General features: G+C 41.0%; 1 protein-coding gene across 3 annotated transcripts in view; it reads left to right on the top strand.

The window, feature by feature from the left end:
* CLUH (CLUH binding protein of NUMT mRNA) overlaps positions 1-15,829 on the top strand; it is a 55,002-nt gene extending 39,173 nt beyond the window's left edge. For all 3 annotated transcript variants that reach the window (XM_075854230.1, XM_075854229.1, XM_075854231.1), the window contains exons 18-26: positions 4,222-4,375; positions 6,532-6,671; positions 8,617-8,697; positions 9,172-9,297; positions 9,933-10,054; positions 10,420-10,513; positions 11,085-11,219; positions 11,530-11,603; positions 12,869-15,829. In XM_075854230.1, coding sequence (XP_075710345.1) covers positions 4,222-4,375; positions 6,532-6,671; positions 8,617-8,697; positions 9,172-9,297; positions 9,933-10,054; positions 10,420-10,513; positions 11,085-11,219; positions 11,530-11,603; positions 12,869-13,040 — 1,098 coding nt within the window. In that variant the 3' untranslated portion in view covers positions 13,041-15,829. The remainder of the gene's footprint in view (positions 1-4,221; positions 4,376-6,531; positions 6,672-8,616; positions 8,698-9,171; positions 9,298-9,932; positions 10,055-10,419; positions 10,514-11,084; positions 11,220-11,529; positions 11,604-12,868) is intronic.
* Positions 15,830-22,533: the final 6,704 nt, after the last annotated feature.

Genomic DNA, 22,533 nt, shown 5'->3' with positions numbered 1-22,533 from the left:
GTCTAGTCCTTATACTAAATTAAAAGCTGATCCTTAATCCCTCGTCTAAACTACTTATATAAGAGATTCCAAAGAGAACACAACACAAGCGTGCCTCCTAAAGTGACTGTTTTATGGGTAATAGTATCCTCGTAAGAGCCAGAGCATCATACTTTCAGCTGTTGTGTGCTGCCACATGGTGTCTCCACTAGGCCCCATGTTCTCCCCTGGCACCAATTCTTCTAGGGTAGAATACTTGTATAATATGGCATGTCCTTTTCGTTTTTTCTCATGGATCACGTATGAATCTTTGAGAAATAACCTGGATGTGCCTCCATATAAGATCGGAGATACAGAATGGGGCCCATAACAGGCCATAGTGTCTGTATTATGGATCCATACAACATGGATCCATAATACCACCATGTGCCTTTAATATATTATACTATTACTTTTAACCCCTTGAGTACCCAGCTCATTTTGGCCTTGAGGACCAGACCCATTTTTTCAAATCTGACATGTATCACTTTATGTGGTAATAACTCCGGAATGCTTTTACCTATCCAATTGATTCTGAGATTGTTTTCTCGTGACATATTGTACTTTAGTTTAGTGCAAAAATTTGGTCGATAAATTCATTGCTTATTTGTGAAAAACACCAACATTTAGCGAAAATATGAAGAAATTATGATTTTTCCAATTTTAAATGCATCTGCTTGTAAAACAGATGGTAATACCACACAAAATAGTTACCAATTAACATCCCCCATATGTCTACTTTATGTTTGCATCGTTTTTTGAACATCCTTTTATTTTTCTATGACCTCACAAGGCTTAGAACTTTAGCAGCAATTTCTCATATTTTTAAGAAAATTTCAAAAAGCGATTTTTTTCAGGGACGAGTTCAGTTCTGAAGTGGTTTTGAGGGCCCTATATATTAGAAACCCCCATAAAACACCCCATTTTGAAAACTGCACCCCTCAAAGTATCCAAAACAGCATTCAGAAAGTGTTTCAACCCTTTAGGCGTTTTACAGGAATTGAAGGAAAGTAGAGCTGAAATTTTCAAATTTCATTTTTTTTTACAAAATTCATATGTAATACATTTTCTTCTGTACCACAGAAGGTTTTACCTGAGAAACGCAACTCAATATTTATTGCCCAGATTCTGCAGTTTTTAGAAATATCCCACATGTGGCCCTAGTGCGCTAATGGACTGAAACACAGGCCTCAGAAGCAAAGTAGCACCTCTTGGATTTTGGGGCCTCCTTTTTTCAGAATATATTTTAGGCACCATGTCAGGTTTGAAGAGGTCTTGTGGTGCCAAAACAGTGGAAACCCCCAAAAGTGACCCCCATTTTTTAAACTACACCCCTCAGGGAATTTATCTAGGGGTATAGTTAGCATTTTGACCCCACAGGTATTTTGCTATATTTTCTGGAGTTAGTCTGTGAAAATGAAAATCTACTTTTTTTCTGGAAAAACGTAAAAATTTCTAATTTTTGCAAGAAATAAAGGAGAGAGAGCACCCCAACATTTGTAAAGCAATTTCTCGCGATTACGGAAATACCCCATATGTGGTAATAAACTGCTGTTTGGACACACAGCAGAGCTCAGAAGGGAAGGAGCGCCATTTGGATTTTGGAGCTCTGATTTTACTGGAATGGTTTTCAGTGCCGTGTCACGTTTGCAACGCCCTGGAGGGACCTAAACAGTGGAATCCCCCCAAAAGTGACCCCATTTTGGAAACTATACCCCTCAAGGAATTTTTCTAGTGGTATAGTTATCATTTTGACCCCACAGGTTTTTTGCTGAATTTATTGGAATTAGTCTGTGAAGATGAAAAGAGACTTTTTTTTGGAAAAAACACAGAATTTTCTAATTTTTATAACGCATAAAGGAGAAAAAGCACCTCAACATTTGTAAAGCAATTTCTCCTGATTACGGAAATACCCCATTATGTGGTAATAAACTGCTGTTTGGACCCATGGCAGGGCTCAGAAGGGACGGAGCACCATTTGGATTTTGCAGCTCAGATTTTGCTGAATTGGTTTCTGGGGGCCATGTCGCATTTGCAGAGTCCCTGAAGTACCAGTACAGTAGAAATTCCCCAGATGTGATCCCAATTTGGAGACTATACCCCTGAAAGAATTAAATTAGAGGTGTAGTGAGCATTTTGAGCCCTCAGGTGTTTTATAGATTTTATTAGAATTGGTCCGTGAAAATGAAAACATTTTTTTTTTCCAATAACCTGTAGCTTTAGCTCAGAATTTTTCATTTCCACAAGGAATACAGGAGAAAAGACACCCCAAAATGTGTTACACAATTTCTCCTGATTACGGAAATACCCCATATGTGGTTGTAAACGGCTATTTGGACATACGGCAAGGGTCTAAACGGAAAAAGTGCAATTTCGTTTTTGGAGTGGAGATTTTACAAAATTTGTTTTTGACGCCATGTTGCATTGCGCTGAGGTACGAGTACAGTGAAAACTCCCGAGAAGTGACCCCATTTAGGAAACTACACCCCTCAAGGAATTCATCTAGAAGTGTAGTGAGCATTTTGACCCCCAAAGGTTTTTCAGAAATTAGTGCACAGTGGATGTTGCAGATATAAAATTGACATTTTCCACATATATGCTATTTCAGTGCCCAATGCGTTGGGCCCAGCTTGTACCACCGGAGACATACGCCCCATAAATTGTTAAGCGGTTCTCCAGAGTACGGTAATACCCCATATGTGGTCATAAACCGCTGTTTGGGCACACTGCCAGGCCCAGAAGGAGCGCCATTTGGCTTTTGGAGCGCAGATTTTGCTTGGTAGTAGTTTTGTTTAGTGTTTTACTGGTGTTTCAGTTTATAATGTGGGGGCATATGTAATCTGTGCGGAGTACATACATTTTTTGCGTGACACACTGTCGTTTTTATTGGTACCATGTTTGGCTACGCGCGACTTTTTGATCACGTTGTTTCCAAAAAAATGGAATAAAAAGTGACCAAAAAAGGAAATTCTGCCATTGTTTTTTATGGTATTTTTTTTACGGTGTTCACCGTGCGGGATAAATAATATGATATTTTTTTAGGTCAGGCCGCTACGAACGCGGCAATACCTATTATGTCTAGTTTTTGTCCTTTTTTTTTTTTCATTTTTTTTTCTAATTATAAAGGGCTTGATCAGGGAAACAAGGCGATATTGTTTTTATTACGTAAAACTTGTATTTATTTATTTTTTATCTAAAACTTTTTTTTTACTTTTTTTTCACTTTTTATTTTACACATACTAGGGGACTGGAAGATCTGATCTTCTGATCCCCTGCACAATACACTGCACTACTTCTGTATGTACTGATGTAGTGCAGCGTATTGTAACTGTCACTTTACAACTGACAGTTGAGCCTATTATGTCCTGCCTTGGGCAGGACCTAATAGGCTCCCGTACCTGGCAACCAGGAAGCCGTTGCTAGGCTTCCTGGTTGCCATTGCAACCATCAGAACCCCGCGATTTTTCGCGGGGGGGGGGCAATGAGGTGCAGAGGGAGCCCCCTCCCTCTGTATCAATCACTTAAATGCCGCTGTCGCTATTGACAGCGGCATTTAAGGGGTTAAACTACAGCGATCGGAGAGGACAGTGATCTCTGTAGTTGCAGTGGGATGTCGGCTGTATATTACAGCCGACATCCGATGAAGATGGAGCGAGCACAGCTCCTTTGCCCACTTCATCCTCAGGGCGTTACTATACGCCCATTTTCGGGAAGGGGTTAATAAAAATAGTGTTTTTTTTTTTTTTTACACCGCTTTCTCTGATCTCCTCACGTATCTCACAGAAGTGAGGAGATCAGAGAAAGTGACAGGAGCTTTCTCCTGCAGAAAACGTCAGACGGCTGTGATTGGTCAGTCTTCAGAGGCTGACCAATCACAGCAATCGCCGGCATTGGGGACTGCTAATTGGTCCCCAGGCCGGTAGCAGAGACGGTTAGCTGTCAATGACAGCTGCCGCCGCTGTTCTGTCACTATGTGATTTCACATAGTGACAGTTTATTCCTGCGCCGTAATAGTACGTCGAAGGTACGCTGGAATAAGCGGCCAGCGACGTACTATTACGTCGAAGGTACGCAAGGGGTTAAGAACTACTTTTTTGGGGGAGTTAATGCAACTATTTGACTATATTAATTGCAATTGAGTGCATTATGTTATGGAACACAAAGTAGAGAAATGGAAAATCTTATTTCCTCTCTAAATTTCAGACCCTGCTCAAAGAGTACAACTTTGATAATCGACATAAACCCACCTTTACTGAAGAGGATATTTTGAATATTTTCCCTGTGGTGAAACACGTTAATCCCAAAGCATCTGATGCTTTTCATTTCTTCCAAAGTGGACAAGCTAAAGTTCAACAGGGTGAGTAGAGTCCATGGTAGGGTTTTCTTCTATATTGCTTGTCAATTGGTTGGGAAAGTGTGTTATGAATAGTTCTATGTTAGGATTGTATTATGTGTTCTCCATTTTCTTGCTAAACAATTCAACTCTATTGACGCGCTTGATCACGTGAATAGATCGGATATATCATAACAAAATATCAGGTGCAGGGCATAAAGGATGAGGGTACAGTAGAGTCACACCTAACAAATAAAGAACAACAATGGGTACATAGTATTGTCATCTGCATTAAACAAAAAAGAAAATAAGAAAATGTATAAAACAACCTATCCGCATCTACCAGACCGTCTTCAGAAAGGTGGAAAGTGTCTGACTGATATTCTATGTTTGCCAGACATTAGGACTGAGGGGGAATTCTGGGATATTTAGCAGGCAGTTAAGACATCAAAGACTGAGAGGGGGTTATAATAATTTTTCTAGACCCCACCCATCTACCACAATTGTGGTCAGTTTTATTCGCAGCCTCTATAGTACGACCACTTAATCAAAATGAGAGACTGATTGACCAACCACATTCAATCCCGAACGGTGGGGTGTCCAAGGAGCCAACCAGTGTTTAGCAACGGTCTTTCTAGCATGGAAGAGTTTTGCGGTTACAAAAGAGCAATCGGCTCGTAATATCCAGGTCTACCAATGATATACAGATTTTGGGTCATCTGGGACTGAAACACACGTGATTAGGAATTTAGCAACTTTTTCCCAGAATCCACGGATCAGGACCACACAAGATGGAAGAAGGTCCCAGAGGCCTTCCCACGTTTTGGGCAAATACTAGGGTGATCTGTGCGGAACTTACTCAGGTGGTGGGTTGGGTAGTCCGCTATTCGGATAAAATATAACTGGGTCATACTCTCAGTGTATGTAGAAACTAGGTTGCGTGTTTTAAGTGCAAGAGACGATTCCTCATCTTTAAGGGGACAAGCTCACTCTCCCACTGGGCTCCTGCGGTTAAGAACTGCACTCCTGTCCAAAGGACAATATATCGTATTAGAGCATGAAAATAGTTATTTTACCAGGCAGTTACAGTAGGATCCTAGTCCGGGAACTGTTTTCATATGGAATGACGTAGTTGGAGGTGGAACAGGAGATAGTTGTTTGTTACATCAATCTAAGATTTAAGCTGCTGAAATGATTTATCACCTGTATACATTTCACCCATATAAATAACCCCTTTATCTTTCCATTTAAAGGCACGTGGGAGATCAAGGGGTTTAGGAAGGGGAAGGGTTGTCCCATAAAGGGATGTATGCATCAAATCCTGTAACATAACAGAGTTTGCGCACCGCTGTCCATACATTAGCAATTGACGTAGGGTAGTTAACTGGATGAGGGCTCTCAACCACCCCCGAAAGCTGCAGAATAGGAGGTGAATATAAATGGCATCGAAGCAATGAATCCGCATTGTCCTAGGTTTATCAGAATTGATCCACCACATGAAATGGGAAAGCTGTGACTCCCAATAATACAGTTGAAATTCAGATCTTTGGTAAATAGAGGAACAGCCCTATCTATGTAGAACTTTAAACCAAAGTCTGGCCCTTCTATTGTCCCAAACTTAGGAAGCTATTAAACTGTGACTTTAAAAAAAAAAAAGTGGGCTGAGATATATATATGGGAGATTATAGTGGGATATAGAGAATATTTGGGAGGAGGACCATTTTTAACAACGCTGGCTCTAGCCAGGACAGACCAGATCAGTCTGGACCAACTATGAAATTTAGTTTTGTATAAAATCAATCAAAGGAGGCGGTAATTTTGGATGGAGCGGGATACCCGATCCCAGGTAGGTTATGTCAATGGACCGTTGCAATGGCATTACAAGGCAGGAGGGAAACAGTGATGTCTAGAGGAAATATTGTTTGATTTGTGCCAGTTAATTTTCCAAAGAATCAAGGACCGTACACAGGGAGGCAGCTGAATCGGGCAGATAAAGTATAGGATCATCCGCAGACAGGCTACCTATTCTCCTTACAAAGTCCACACACGAACAAGTGTTTTTTTTTTGTTTTTTTTTAACATGCAAAGCAGATTTATTGTATTAGATCATTTATTCATTCTGCATTCCTATGAAATATCTGAATAATTACATTATTATCTTTTCAATGAAATGTCCCTAGGGTTCCTAAAAGAAGGGTGTGAACTTATTAATGAAGCCTTAAATTTGTTTAATAACGTGTATGGCGCTATGCACGTAGAGATCTGTGCGTGCCTACGACTACTCGCCCGACTCAACTACATCATGGGTGACTATACAGAGGTAAATAGTTTATGCATAGTTATTGCCACTTCCTTATTTGCAGTAGGGACCTCGATAGAGTGAGATGATCTCGAGAGTGGCAAGAAAACTCATATATGTTGTTGAATCTATATGAAAACACCCAATACCCATCTCATTGCCAAACATCTGTGCGGTACTCTCCCTCAGAATCTAGGTCTGTTTCTTATGTTGAGTACTGAAGCAATCTCCGCTCGGGTTCTGGTTCCATTGGCTCATGTTATTTTACATTCCGAAATACTGGTCGCTAATATCTGGAGGCAAACTAGGGTCCTAATAATTTCAGAAGTAAGACCTCTTACAGACAAAGGGCAAGAACTGGAAAAAAATAATAGCTGGCAATATAGGTGAATAAACACCTTGACGGACGGGAACGTGGCGGTACGTCCTGGAGCAGGGGGTGAAGTATGGCGCCGTTTGAGCTTAACAGAAGCCTGTAAAAATTACAATGCAGTACATTACATAGGTATTGCAGTGCAGTGAACCAGCGATCTGACACAAAATGTAAAAAATAATTAAAGTTTTCAGTAGTGTACCAAGGAAAAACAAAATGTAAGTTAAAAAAAACCTTTTTCACATTTTTTTTTTTTCCCCTAATGAAATGTTCAATAAAATAAATGTTAACATAACTCGTATCGCTGCTTCCATAAAGGTCCAAAGTGTTACAATATAACGTTGTTTAACCTTCTCCGTGAATGCTGTAAAAGAAAAATTAAAACACCCAAACTGCTGTTTTTTAGTTACCTTGGCTCCCCAATAAAAATGTGATCAAAAAGTCACATGTACCAATAAAAACGACTGCTCGCCCTGCAAAAAATAAGCCATCAATTGAAGGAAAAATAAAAAAATGATGGCGCTCAGAATGTGGCGACACAAATCTATATTTTTTTTTTTTTGTTTTTTTTTTTTTTTTAATTCTATTTTTTTTTTTTAAGAAATCGTTTTTTAGTTATTAAAGTGGTATCGCCGTAATCCTATCAACCCATAGAATAAAGTGAACATGTGGTTTTTACCGCACAATTAACATCGTACCAACGAAACCCTCCCAAAAAATGGAGCAATTGCTGTTTTTGTTGCCCATTTCTCCCCACAAAGTTTTTTTCAGTTTCCCAGTACATTAAATGGTGCCGTGAAAAACGACAACTGCAAAAAAAAAACACGCCCTCATACGACTATGGCGACAAAAACTAAAGTTATGGCTTTTGGAAGGCAGGAATGAAAACATGAAAATTATCTGTCATTAAGCGGTTGAAATATTGGAAATTTGGACAACATAGAGCTATAGGAGCGGATCGCTTTATCCTCCATTTTATTTTTCTCATTATTTTATTTTTTTTGAAGGAAGGACATAATGGTTTATTCTTGTGCTCCATTGACATTTGATGCTATATTAATGTGTATGTTACAATTTAAATAAAACGAAAGAAAAAATCAACCAAGGAAGTCGAGAGATTTTCTGAAATTTCCATAGAATTTGTTTCTCCAATGTTAAAACCTTGTCAGAGATTTCCAGTGCTTTTAAATAAGATTTTGACACTGCTCTTGTGACCTGTCCCCATGGCTTGTATGAAGATCATGTTTGGGTGGATTTGACAATGTTGACACTGATCTTGTGACCTGTCCACGTGGCTTGTTTGAAGATCATTTTTGGGTGGATTTGACAATGTTGACACTGCTCTTGTGACCTGTCCACGTGGCTTGTTTGAAGATAATTTTTGGGTGGATTTCGCCTTTAGCATGAAATTGGAGACTTCTACACAAGGCCTGAACTTTATTACACTGCCTTAGACACATGACCATCAATATCAGGCATCCAAGTGTGTATTCATATCTGCATCTGAGGCTATGAGAACGCGTGCTGGTCTCCGAAACAGATTTATTCTGGTTTTGATTTTTTTTTTTTGATTATTTTTTTTTTTAATGCAAGGCCTTAAGCAATCAGCAGAAAGCAGTCCTGATGAGTGAGAGAATCCTGAGTACTGAACACCCCAGCACCATCCAGGAATATGTAAGTATATTCTTTAATATGCTAGTATCTCCGATGAACCCAGCTCAGTCTTTCATCTTAAGGCTGGGTTCACACTGAGTTTTTTGCAGACGGAAAATCTGCTTCAAAATTCCGTTTGGAATTTTCGTCCGCGGCCATTGAGCGCCGCGGGCATAAAACGCAGCGAAATACACTTTCTCTGACCTCCCATTGATGTCAATGGGAGGTCAGAGGCGTAACCGCGCGAAGATAGGGCATGTCCCTTCTTTCTCCCGTGAGCCGGTTATACCGCTCGCGGGAGAAAACCGCCTCCCATCTAAATCAATGGGAGGCATTTTCGGTCGGCTTTTGGTGAGTTTTGCGGCGCGTTTTCCGCGTCAAAAAACTAGTCAAAAAAACTCTTGTGTGAACCCAGCCTTACTGTATCATTCTCCACTTCAGTTTTTTTTCGTGAATATATTTTGTGTCCTCACTGACTTGTGTGTTTTGTTGCAGATGCATCTTGCTTTGTACTGTTTTGCGAATAACCAGCTCTCCATTGCACTGAATCTGCTGTACCGAGCGCGTTATCTCATGCTGCTTGTGTTCGGTGAAGGTCACCCTGAGATGGCGCTCTTAGACGTAAGTAGTTTCCTTAGTATCCAAGACTAGCTGAATAACCATTGTGATGACAACGCAGATACATGTTCTTGGCTTTTTAACCCTTGAATTGAATTCCGGTCATCACATTAAAGCTGCACATAGACACTTTGGTCGACAGATTCTGCCAGATTTCAGCCGTCTATATGTCAGTTGGCAGGGTAACGCTTTTTTCCCCAAAGTGGCACCATCTCAAATGAAATACCTGAGATAAACAAACATCCTAATGAGGGTTCGGTCCAAAAATGTTACCTATTTCTATATCCGCACAGCTGGCTATGGAATGCCTATGGTCATCTTAAAGCGGTCGTCCACCAAGCAAAACGCCTTTTCCTGAGACGGTTCCTCTGAGACAATCAGTGGTCTGACTGCTGGAACCCCCCAAAATCTTCTGTTAGAGTTAGTAGCTCTACATGGAAATCATTGAGCGACGATGTAATGGCTGTCCTGAGTGGACAATCCCTTTATCTTTATCTCCATTTTTCTCAAGACTGTAGAGCACATAAAACATTTTTTCGTAGACCAGCAATTCTTGTGAAACTGACTTTAATATTAAGAGCGTATACCTCTGTTTTATTTCTCTGCCTTCGTATAACCACATTTTTATTGTGTCTTAGAGCAACATTGGCCTGGTGCTTCATGGAGTAATGGAGTATGACCTCTCTCTCCGCTTCCTGGAGAACGCTCTTACCATCAACTCCAAATATCACAGTGCCAAGTCCCTCAAGGTTGCACTCAGGTGAATAGACATCTGTGCCTCTGGCAGAGACATGGTTTATATCCACTTGACGTTTTGGGATTTTGAGACTATTGGATGTAGTATTTTCCGTATATACCTTGATAACCGTTCGTTAAAACAGTCTGAATGGATGATTAATTTACGCTGAAGCAAAAGCCGCTCGTGCATGTTTATGGTAGAGCCCCGATAATTGGCTGTCGGCGGAACGAAGTGCTGGCCGACTGCTATCTCGTGTGTATGGCTTTAGGGAGGCAGATTATAGATAGGCTTCGTATCCTTTACAGTAGACAGGACGTCTAACAATCCTCCATGAAAAACAACATCCTCATCTGTATTCAGTCGATTCTTTGTCCTATTTCTTGCAGTCACCATCTTGTAGCTCGTGTGTATGAAACTAAAGGAGAGTTTCGCTCCGCCTTACAGCATGAGAAGGAAGGATACACCATATACAAGAACCAGGTGAGGTATTAGAAGTTACTCCTAGACAAGAGTGGTCTTGTAGTTTCCATGTTTCTCCAGAGCTGTGTGTCAGCAGTGTGTACAAGCCTGGTCCGTGCAGTTCTGTTCCGCGTAGAGGATGAATCGTTGCCAGCAGACTTTTGTTTATAGGCTTCATATTATTTAGCATTAAAAGCCTATATAGTTACATAGTTGATAAGGTTGGGAAAAAAGACACCGGTTCATCAAGTCCAACCTATAACCCTACCGTGTTAATCCAGAGGAAGGCAAAACCCCCATGAGGTTGATGCCAATTGCCTCATTATGAGAAAAAAATCCTCCCAGACTTCAAATATGGAAATCAGGATAAATCCCTGGATTAACATCCTATCTCCAGATTATAATACTCATAACCTGTAATATTATATTTTTCAAGACCGGCATCAAGGCCCTTCTTGAGCTTGTTTAAAGAATCAACCACCACAACATCCTGTGTCCTATACAATGACTGCTCTACATGTAAATGCCTTTCACTAGAGCGGCTTTGTGTGCAGTAATATTAATGTGTCTCCTTGTGTCAATCTGCATTTAGCTGGGGGAACAACACGAAAAGACCAAAGAAAGTTCCGAGTACTTGAAGTACCTGACCCAGCAGGCTGTAGCTTTACAGCGCACCATGAATGAGATCTACAAGAACGGATCCAGTGCCAATATAATGCCGCTGAAGGTAGGTGACCAGTGTTTTCCGCGTCCTGTTAAATAACGTTATCAAATTGAAATCCTGTCTGGTTTAATAAAGAGGCTGCGTGAGATTAGAAAACATGGCTGCTTTCTTCCAGAAACAGTGCCACTCTTGTCCCTGGGCTGTGTCTGGTAGTGCAGCTCCGTTCTGTTGACTTAAACGGTTTACTATCGGGGGAAAAGTTTCCCTGATATGCCAGGACTGACTGGATCCAATCCCTTCCTCAACATTCTCTGTTTAATATCTTTAAGAAGCAATGTTATGTAATTGACATATGTTGTTTGTTCCCTTTCAGTTCACAGCTCCCAGCATGGCCAGTGTCCTGGATCAGCTCAATATCATTAATGGAATCTTGTTCATCCCGCTCAGGTAATAGAAATTTTGTGTCTGTGTCCTTAAGCAATTTTATTGAGTTACAAGATATGAGCAAGAGCAGGTGTGCAAAGACATGGAAATGATTTCAAATGGGCTCATCCCTGCACCGCTTGTATAGATGGGCCTATGCGCCCTCCTTGGACCCTAATATTGTATCAGAGTATATTGCAATACGAGCACGTCATGGCTTCACGCTTTGTTGCTCAATGGAAGAGAACGGTGAAGCCCCTTTTTGTCTTTTTAATTGTATTTTATTGGACATTTTTGTTATGCATAAAGACCAGTGAATCACGTGGGAACTATTTTACAAATAAAAAGTGTCCATTGATAAGAAAGTTATTGTTCACTCGGTTATATCGCTGGTATTTTGTGCATAAGTCTATACATAGTAGATAATTGTCTTTCAAATCAGATTTCTTACCAAAATGTAGACCTAGCGGCTCATCTAACAAAATAACAATGACCGTCAAATGTAGTGACTAAAAGAAAGGTATAAAATGTCACATTTGCTAAGGTCAACTTGCCATTAGTAGTAGAAATGACATAAGGGAGGGAACTATTGATATGTGCCCGTGGAAATATCCGTGTCGAAGGAGGAGCTTAGAAATTTTAGTTCCCCAGGAGGGTCCAATATGTGTCCCATATGGACCAAATAGTATCAAATAAATCAACTCTATTATTTGATAAATCCGTTATATATTCCATGCTGTGTACATCCTTAATCCTGGAATACAGGTCTATGTGGTGGGATTGTGTGGACCCCCCTTTAACACATAGTTTTTGTATATTTTCTGTTGCCATTGAACCATTAAAGGGGTTGTCCATGACCGGACAACTGATAACCTATCCACAGGATAGGTCATCAGTATATGATCGGTGCGGGTCCGACACCCGGACCCCGCACCAATCCGCTGTTCCAGCTGCCTTTGGGCACCAGATGTTATGAACTGTATGTAGTAGTTGGAGCCGGAAGCAGATGGCTCCAACAACTGCATAGTGGCCGTTCTGTACAGCTGTAGTTCTGCAGTACAGCCGCTATGCAGTGATCAGAGCCATCTGCTTCCGGCTCCAACTACTACATACTGTTCATAACATCGGGTGCCCGGAGGCAGCCGGAACAGCTGATTGGTGCGGGGTCTGGGTGTAGGACCCGCACCGCTCATATACTGATGACCTATCCTGTGGATAGGTCATCAGTTGTCCGGTCGTGGACAACCCCTTTAAGTATTGTAGCTTTTCTGACTTTGAAAATTTTGCAGTCAAAAAGACCTGGAAAATCTGAAGGCCGAGGTCCAGCGTCGTCAACAGCTGCAAGAGCCCATTAAGGAAGCCGACAATCAGGAGACCGAAATTACAGAAACTGAAACATCAGAGGCAGCAAAAACAAGCGTGGCCACAAACGACATTGCAGAGACACACAATTCTGCTTAGCTGTTTTGTTTTTTTTCTTTTGTCAGACGCCACTTTTCAAACCGTATCCCCTACACATGGTTTTCACCAAGACCTATAGGTTAAGAAGTGCGTCTTTGGCGATATTGTTGCACAGGTACAAATGCCGATAATTCACAATGCAAGGAAAAAATAATCTATAAACAATCAATGAGTTTGTGTCTGCTGCACTGAGACCCTCCGTCCCTAAGCGGCTGCGCACACACAAGAATCGGGTTTTAACCAGCCCAATCCTTGGACTTCATTGTGTTAGGTGTGTGTCCATGCGAAATCCATTTCTGCATTTTGTGTTTGTACCTTATAGGTAATCGCTCTGCTTAGAGGTGACTGAATATTTCTCAGGTCATTTAGTAATGCCGGCTGGGACTTCTTTCACTAGAAAGAGCCCATGAGAGAAATTCAAAGCCAGATCTCCTAAATTCCGAGCCACAAGGCTGTGGTCTGAGATGCAACTTGTGGCCCCATTATTAAGCCATACACTCAATGGGAAACGACCCTCAAATCATTATTCCATAGCACGTTTGGGTAAAGACAGACATGGATGATGTACCTCGTAGGACTTTTTCATTTTGTAAGGGGGAGGACATTGGTTAACCAATTGCTTTTCAGCTTACTTTTTTTTTTTTTATAAGGACTTTTGGGTTTTATATAATTTTTTTTTATGGTGATTCTATGACACGTGATTTAGTATGCCTGTATTCATGTTCATCACAGACTATCCAGAAACCCAATATCTGCATGTGTCCAAGGACAACGAGAAGCCCCTCGCCCGTGCTCTTATCACCCGCAAACTAGTGCCTGAATGTATAAGCTCCACAGGACCCTTGTTGAGTGCTGCGGCTCTATGTTGAGGAAGGGGTTGATTCCTTGTGTTTTCCTCTATATTCATTGATCGACGTATCATGATTACTTCATTGGTCCTTTTTGAGACATTTGTCTTCTCATTACAAACTTTCTAGTCTGAAGTTTTTGAAAATCAATTGGTTCATTGAATGATCTATGATCAAATGCAAAACTAGGCCGCAAACTGTCAGGCAAATATTCTATTGCCATTCATTACATAGGTTTGGTATGGCTGCGATGTCGAATGCTCACTCTTCTTTGTTATTAAGCGGCATTTGATTGTTAAGAGCATTTTCACTCTCTTCTGCCTTAAATCCCAGAATTCTGCAGTTTTCTATTTGCACTCTGTGTAACAGTAATGTAAGGTCATTTGCCTCTCCATCCCTCTGAGGAATTAAATATATCAAGGTGGGCTGAGTGGTTGCCTGTGATAGGTTGCGTTAGACCAGGTTCACACAATGCAAATGCAACATGCAGTTTTCTTTACAGAAAACTAGGAACTGATCTGGAAAAGAAAAGTTAAGTGTAACTGCTTTGTTTGAACTTGGCGTTACAGTGTAACAGTGAACTTATGCAGGTCAGGTCTTTTGATTATAACAAAGTTGCAATTGGGTTTCTAAACTTGTGGTTTTGCTCTAAGGCTATGTTCACACGCTAAACAAAAAACGGCTGTAAAATACAGAGCTGTTTTCAAGGAGAAAAAAAGCCTCTGATTTACAGCTGTTTTTTATGCATCAAGCGTTTTTTACGGCTGTCTTTGGAGCTGTTTTTCTATTGACCCAATAAAAAACGGCTCAAGAAGTGACATGCGCTTCTTTTTTACGGGGCGTTTTTTTACGTGCCGTTTTTAAAAACTGCCACGTAAAAAATGCCCCGTGGGAACAGAACGCCTTTTTTTCCCATTGAAATCAATGGGGAGCTGTTTGGAAGAGTTCAGCCTACGTATTTTTAGCCGTTTTTCAGGGCGTTTACGGCCCGAAAAAACAGCTGTAAATAGGCCATGTGAACATACCCTTACTCTAAACCCTCATCTTGCTAAGCATTATGGGGAGGAAGTCCTTCTCAACAGGAGAGATCCCATCTAGTAATCTGATTTCACAGCTTCACATTTTTAATGAATAAATGTATTCAAATGTGATATTTTTATTTCGATTCTTTTTCGGCTTATTTTTCTGTTTATTACGTTGTTTTGAATGTTTGCTTGTATGAATTCATGCTGTTATGTTCTAGAAGTTCATTTGTTGTACGTTTTCATTAATTTTATATTGTTTTGGACCTTGTTCTTATATTAACTATTGACCTCCTTGTTCTGCATTAAACTGACAGAGAAAGGTTAATCCATTGAATTTGGTGGATTGAGAGCTCTCATGTCTAAGGGCCTGTTCACATCAGCGCTCGGTTTCCGTTGATGGGTCCCGTCCGACCTTCCCGTCAGTGGAACCCATCAATGGAAAGGCAAACGGAAACCATAGCTTCCGTTTGCATTACTATTGATTTCAATGGCAATGCTTCCGTTGCTAATGGTTTCTATTTGTCTCCGTTCCGTAAGGTTTCAGGTTTTTTTTACGGAATTCATATCGCAGTCGTCTGTCGCTTCTGTTTGCCTTTCCGTTTATGGGTTCCTCCGACGGAAAGGTCTGACAGAACCCATCATGGGAAACCGAACACCGATGTAAACGCACCCTAAGCTGGTGCATATTGCAGGGTTTTTGGGAAGGTGTCTTAGCATTTCCAGTGACTACTGCTCAACTCCAGTCCCTGTTTTGTAATTGTCTAACTGCTGCTCTGTACTGTTTAACGGGAAGTGTATTTTTGGCAAATAACCTAGACTTTACCAGACCGCAGTAGATAAAAGCACTGTTGTCATTTGTCCTAAACAGCATATTCCTAAAATGAGTTTTAGCCTTTAATAAATTGATGATAAAGAATTTTACTGTGTGTTTGTTTTTTGTTTTTTGCAATTATTTATTTTTACTTTGAATATGAATAGGTTTTAAAGTGAATTCAGTTGTGTCAAATTTAGACAAGTATATAAACAAACAAGCAAACCCCTTGCTCCAGCTGGTTCTATGGGAAAAAAACACACAATGAAAATTACACCCAGAAGAAACCCCACTGTCACATATGCGCCCAGAAAAATGCCCACATGGAAAAATGCACACTATAAAACATATTTTAAAAATATGCACATTTTTTAGTACCATAGATATTGATAATTCTAGATAACAATTGATCTCCAATGTATGAAAATAGGTATAAGGGCCGGGACGAGGGTTAGGTGCCAGCCTAGGGTGCCACCTTGCAGCAGAATGGGCTGCAATTTAAGTGAGCGCCAATATCGTGTGTGTGTGTGTGTGTGTGTGTGTGTGTGTGTGTATATATATAATATATATTTAGTTGAAACCTACAGAAATAGCCAAGTTTATCTTGACTGAACTTGCTGCAGCGTGATATCACACAAATATCACAGCCATTGAAAAAGTAAAGTTAAAGTTTCTTGCCACTGTGTATTTAATGTGTTAATATAAAGATGGCTACATCTGTATGACGTCTTTAGGATGGATTACGCACAGGACGTCCGCGTATAAGTATATTAAATGCTATAGAAAAGTGGCCTGTGTATGAAGAGGGCTTTAGGGGCGCTATTACATGGCCAATAACTACGGGTAGCGCATTGCATTTTCAACTAACTGCCGGGCTGAAGCTGCTATTGTTTGAATAGTCCAAAGTGAAGGTTCTTCTGGCAACTAGCGGTAAATGTGCTGCGCTACCCACGGCCGTTATCTGACGTGTAATAGCGCCCTGAAGCTCTAGTGTAAATCTTTAGTACATCTCTTCCAGCATATAGATACTATACGTACAGTATATAGGTTCTGTACATAGTTTATTAATACTATACAGTGTATAGATACTATTCATACAGTATATGGTTACAGTACATGCAGTATATTAGTACTATACATGCAATATGTAGATGCAGTATATATATGGTATTTACTGTACATAGGTATGTAAAAATATTTACTACATGTATATTTAGATACAAATATATACAAGTATAGTCAGATTTTAAGTCACTGTGTAAGTTCTGACTGTTCCGTTAGAAGATAAGAGATTTGTACACCCAGCATGTTACATGCTTCTCCAAGAACACTGCATTGCCAGGACCTTTGAATCACCCTGTGCTCCGTATGGGCATTTTTCCATATGGGGATTTTTGCTCATTATATGTCAGGTTTTTTGTTTTTTTCCCTGTACATAAAATTTATGTGGGTGCTTTTCCACGTGAGTTTTTATTTTTATTTTTTATGGTTTCAGCTTCAGATATAATCCACGAAATCAGCTCTTGCCAAGCATTTTTTTTTAATAGTCATGTTTATTTGAGCTTTCCTGGGTGTTGCAGTTTTAAACTAAAATCCAATGTCTCATGTAAAGGAGATTTGGCTTAAATGCGCCATTTTGGCACAAAAAAATGGTGTAAATTAAGCCAACCAGAAGGTGGTATAAGGGGAGATAGTGTCTAGTGAGATGCACCAAATTTATCATCCAGCATGCACCACGGTGATCAATTTGGCACGTCTTCTGCCTGATCTAATTTTACGCTGTCTCAATCATAGACCGCATTAATGTTCCCCAATGTGCCTGTTCTGTCCTTTTTGAATGTTGTAGCTATTTTTTTTGAAGAACTTCCCTGGGTGGCCATTTTGCAGGCGCACACTTAGGCTGGGTTCACACGACCTATTTTCAGACGTAAACGAGGCGTATTATGCCTCGTTTTACGTCTGAAAATAGGGCTGCAATACGTCGGCAAACATCTGCCCATTCATTTGAATGGGTTTGCCGACGTACTGTGCAGATGACCTGTAATTTACGCGTCGTCGTTTGACAGCTGTCAAACGACGACGCGTAAATGGACTGCCTCGGCAAAGAAGTGCAGGGCACTTCTTTGCCACGTAATTTGAGCTGTTCTTCATTGAACTCAATGAACACAGCTCAAAATTTACGGCTGTCAGAGAAGCCTCGCAAAATGCGAGGAGGAGCATTTCCGTGTGAAACGAAGCAGCTGGTTTCTCTTGAAAACAGTCTGTCTTTTCACACGTAAATGACAGCTAGCGTGTGCACATACCCTTAGGGTATGTGCACACGATGAGAGGCTTTTACGGCTGAAATGACAGACTGTTTTCAGGAGAAAACAGCTGCTTCGTTTCACACGGAAATGCCCCTCCTCGCATTTTGCGAGGCTTCTCTGACAGCCGTAAATTTTGAGCTGTGTTCATTGAGTTCAATGAAGAACGGCTCAAATTACGTCTGAAAGAAGTGTCCTGCACTTCTTTTGACGAGGCTGTATATTGACGCCTAAATGACAGGTCGTCTGCACAGTACGTCGGCAAACCCATTCAAATGAATGGGCAGATGTTTGCCGACGTATTGTAGCCCTATTTTCAGACGTAAAACGAGGCATAATACGCCTCGTTTTACGTCTGAAAATAGGTCGTGTGAACCCAGCCTTACGTTCTGCATTGTGTGTATGTGCTTTATGGCATCTGAAATGAATAGGAATCAATTGACAGAGAGGTTGTCATTAATTCGCCACGCTCTAATCATGATGAGATGACGATGCTCATCTGTACCAGTCTATGCAGCAAAGCTGGCAAGCGAGCGCTAGAGAACTTGAAATCTCATAACTGCACTAGTGGTAAGTATGAAAATAGAACCATAAACCATAACAACAACAACAAAAAAAAAAAACGCTAACCAAAAAAACTCCAAATGTAAAAAAAAAATTCTATACTGAGAATCTACATTTTAAATGTCATTTTCTGATTAAACATTCCCTTTGAATGGCGGAGGTTGTACAGATTTTTTTTTTTTTTTTATTTTTTTTTTTTTAAAACCGCCACACCAGCCCTTAGGTTAGCACAACCTCATTCACTTCAATGGAGACCAGCATCGATACCAGACAAGACACAGGGAGGTCTGGCGCGGTTTCTGAAAGAAAACAGCCTTTTTTTCTAATCTTGTACAACCTTTTTATATCCTACTCTAAACTTGTAGACAAATATTATAAGGGTATGTTCACTTGAATTGTTTTGTTGTGATTTTTGCTCCAATTGTGGCAATTGCGGAAAAATGCAGCAGTTATGACAAGTCGCAGTTTTGCCGCAATTACGGAAAACAACTACTCATGAGGATTAAGAAGCCTGAAACCGCTGAATACTAATTGTAATGGCTTTTCTAGGCTGTATCTGCGCTTTGTACCAGCTGTTCAGGTTCCATAATTTGCTACAGGGAAACACTTTACATTTCGCTGTCCACAGTGGTAAGATCGTCATAAAGCCCATGCCTCATGTTTTAAAAAAACAAAAACTAGGCAATAAAGTCATATGAGTGAACCATAATATAGCACCCATAGAAGTCTACAGTACTTCCGATATCACATGGGAGGGTGGGCAGCGGCATTGTTTCTGTCTTGATTCCTAAGACCCCTAAATGAAATCAGACCAGATGCCAAAATAAATTTGGAGGCCAGACCTCAGAATAAATTAAGGGAACTGGTCTAGGGACAGAATAAAATAAGGGATCTTAAGTTCAGACACCAGACCCCCTAATCTATTCAGACCTTAGACCAGACTCTTACTTTTAGACCCCAGATGACCCTTACATTACTTCAGATCCCAGACCTCTAAATAGTTTTTAGACACCAGACCACTCTAAATGCTACTTCTCCTTGCACTGGGGCCCCACTTTAGGCACACAGGGTCCTGATGCTGGACAATAGATCCCCTTTAGCAGCCATCATCATCATCCTCATCACCACCACATCACATGTTTCCTGTAGCTGCAAATAAGATTTGCACAACATTGAAGAATTTTGGACCACCCAGCAAATGTGTTTCAGTTCATAAATTTTTCTGGGGTCCTTTGCGTGCACAGCCGCCTTCTGGTAATCCCACAGCATCTCGATATGGTTAAGGTCAGGACTCTGGACATTTGAAAACAAAAATCTCTTAACCATTCTTTAGACGTACATGTGCGCTTTGGATCCCCCAAGTCCCTTCAGCTTGAGGTCATGAACTGCTGCCCTTACATTCTCCTGTAAATTGTTTTGATACACCTTTAAATTTATTGTACCCTCAATCACAACATATCCAGGCCCTGAGGAAGCAAAGCAGCCCCAATCCATAATGCTCTATCCACGATGCTGTTAGTAGACACATGAAGAGAGGATTTATTTTTTTCCAGTTTGCAGATTATTCAGCAGGTCTTTGCTGTTAGGCCTCATGCACACTACTGTAAAAAAAAAAAAAAAAAACACTCCGTAATTGTGGACCGCAATTACATTACAGACACGCCCGGTTCTATTGGGCGCCGACACCTTTCCATACCACTACGGATAGGTGTCCGTGCTATAGAACCTTGCCGGGAATTATGGAGTACGTCCTACTTTTTCGATTTTTACAGCCCGTGCTCCCATACTTTGTATGGGAGCACAGCACGAAAATGCAGCCTGGGGCAGCTGGCCATGCTAGCAATCGCAGGCCGTAATTATGGGCAAGGTCATGTGCATGAGGCCTTACCCTTGGGTTGCTTTTCATCTTTCAGGATTGCCCGTTGTGCTCTTGGAGTGATCTTAACAGGATGCACACTCCATTTATAGACAATTTGTCTAACCGTGAATTGATGCACAGCCAGGTTTTTTTGATGTTGTAGCCTTTTCCATCTATAACACGTCTACTGAAAGCAGTTTGTCTCAAAGCATGGTTCACACTAACCAATCTTGCTTGAGAACAGATTTGTTATTTTATTTAATAGGCAAAGCACCTGTGAAACCCACACTTCCAATCTCATATCCTTAATTGAAACACCTTTTGTCAATTATTTTTGGAGAACTCATTAAAACAGAGATTTTCTTACCCTTTATTAGTTTAGTTAGACTGTATTTGTGTATAATTGTGACTTCGATAACATTCAGACGACATTTTATTAGTAATCACTGCAGTAAACCAGGTAATTCCAAAGAGTTCACTTACTTTTTCTTGCAACTGTATTTGTCTAGCTTGAACATAAAAGAATAAAATTCAAAATACAGTCTCCCTGGCCAATTATTAATAAAAACACGAGTCGCCTCACTGTGCCTAAGGCTCCTGGGGGCCAGGTGGCCACCCAAACTGACCACCATCTTAAAAGACTGTATGTCACTTAAAAGCGGCCTGTGCAGGCTGCACTCAACGTTAGCATTTGTCAGGGGAGGGCAGTGTTCCCAGCAGTAGTTCTTTCTTTTTTTTTTCTTTATCAAGAGCAGTAGTTCTTTCAATGAAGCAGTGCCAACCCCCACCTGACTCCTGCTTGCACTTGCCCCATCGGATATGCCTCTTCTCTTCCTGCTGCAGCTGGCTTCACATGGTCCTCCACTGAGGGTGAGCGCTCAGAAATGGTGACGAGTTGGTTCAGGTTCCAGCGGCAACTTCTTCTGGTCATTGCTGCCACCCCAGACCAGCTTGTAGGCAATTGCTGCTCTGCAGCCCTAGACCAGTCAACAGTGCCCCCTTTTCTGGCTTGGCTGCTAGTGTGCCTGTCTCTTCCCAGAGGCAGTGGCACCATTGTAACTTTACCTGGTACTTTTCCTGCTCTGGGAAAAAGTGACATCTATGGTTATTGTGAAATGAGGGTCATACCAAATACCATTGAGTCTATGGTATTTATCACATTTATAAAAGGGAATGTGCCACAATGGACCGTTATCACCTGTACACAAGATAGCTGATAAATGTCCACTAGTAGCCCCATCGCATGGGATCCCACCGATGACTATAAGAATGGGGTCCAAGTGATCAGAAGTTTGAATGGAGCTGCTGGTGAATGAGGACTGGGGGCTCAAGACCCCCAGCCTAGTGGGTGGTGCTGACTATAGATAGGGGAGGGTCCAAGTTGTGTGAACAGCCCAGGCTGCACTTAATCCACCACGGTCACTGACTCCACCGTTGGATTATTATATATTTTTTTTCCCTTAGGTTCTTCAAGATTTCAACAAACTTAAAATAAATCAACAGTACAAACTAATATAAGCAACTTTGTAATGCATCTAAGGGTAAGGCCACACGGTGCGTCGTTGATGCGGTTTTGTTGCATTTGAAAACCGCATGCGGTCAACTGCATGCGTTTTTTGCTGCAGTTCTGGTGCGTTTTTAAAGGAAATAATTGATGGACATAGTTTTCACCCGTGTTGGATTGTTAGGTGCGTCCTGTATATAGGTCATTACAAGGCATTGCAGAACTGTTAGGGTATGTTCACACGGCCTATTTACGGACGTAATTCGGGCGTTTTTTCCCCGATTTACGCCCGAAAATAGCGCCTCAATAGCGCTGACAAACATCTGTCCATTGAAAGCAATGGGCAGACGTTTGTCTGTTCACACGAGGCGTATATTTACGCGCCGCTGTCAAATGACGGCGCGTAAATAGACAACCGCGTCAAAGAAGTGACCTGTCACTTCTTTGGCCGTAATTGGAGCCGTTCTTCATTCACTCCAATGAATAGCAGCGCCAATTACGGCCGTAATTGACGCGGCGTTCAAGCGCCTGCACATGCCGGTACGGCTGAAATTACGGGGATGTTTTCAGGCTGAAACAT

Source organism: Rhinoderma darwinii, chromosome 2 (genome assembly GCF_050947455.1).
Source record: "Rhinoderma darwinii isolate aRhiDar2 chromosome 2, aRhiDar2.hap1, whole genome shotgun sequence".
Classification (NCBI taxonomy): domain Eukaryota; kingdom Metazoa; phylum Chordata; class Amphibia; order Anura; family Rhinodermatidae; genus Rhinoderma; species Rhinoderma darwinii.
This window is presented reverse-complemented; position numbering and strand designations above follow the sequence as displayed.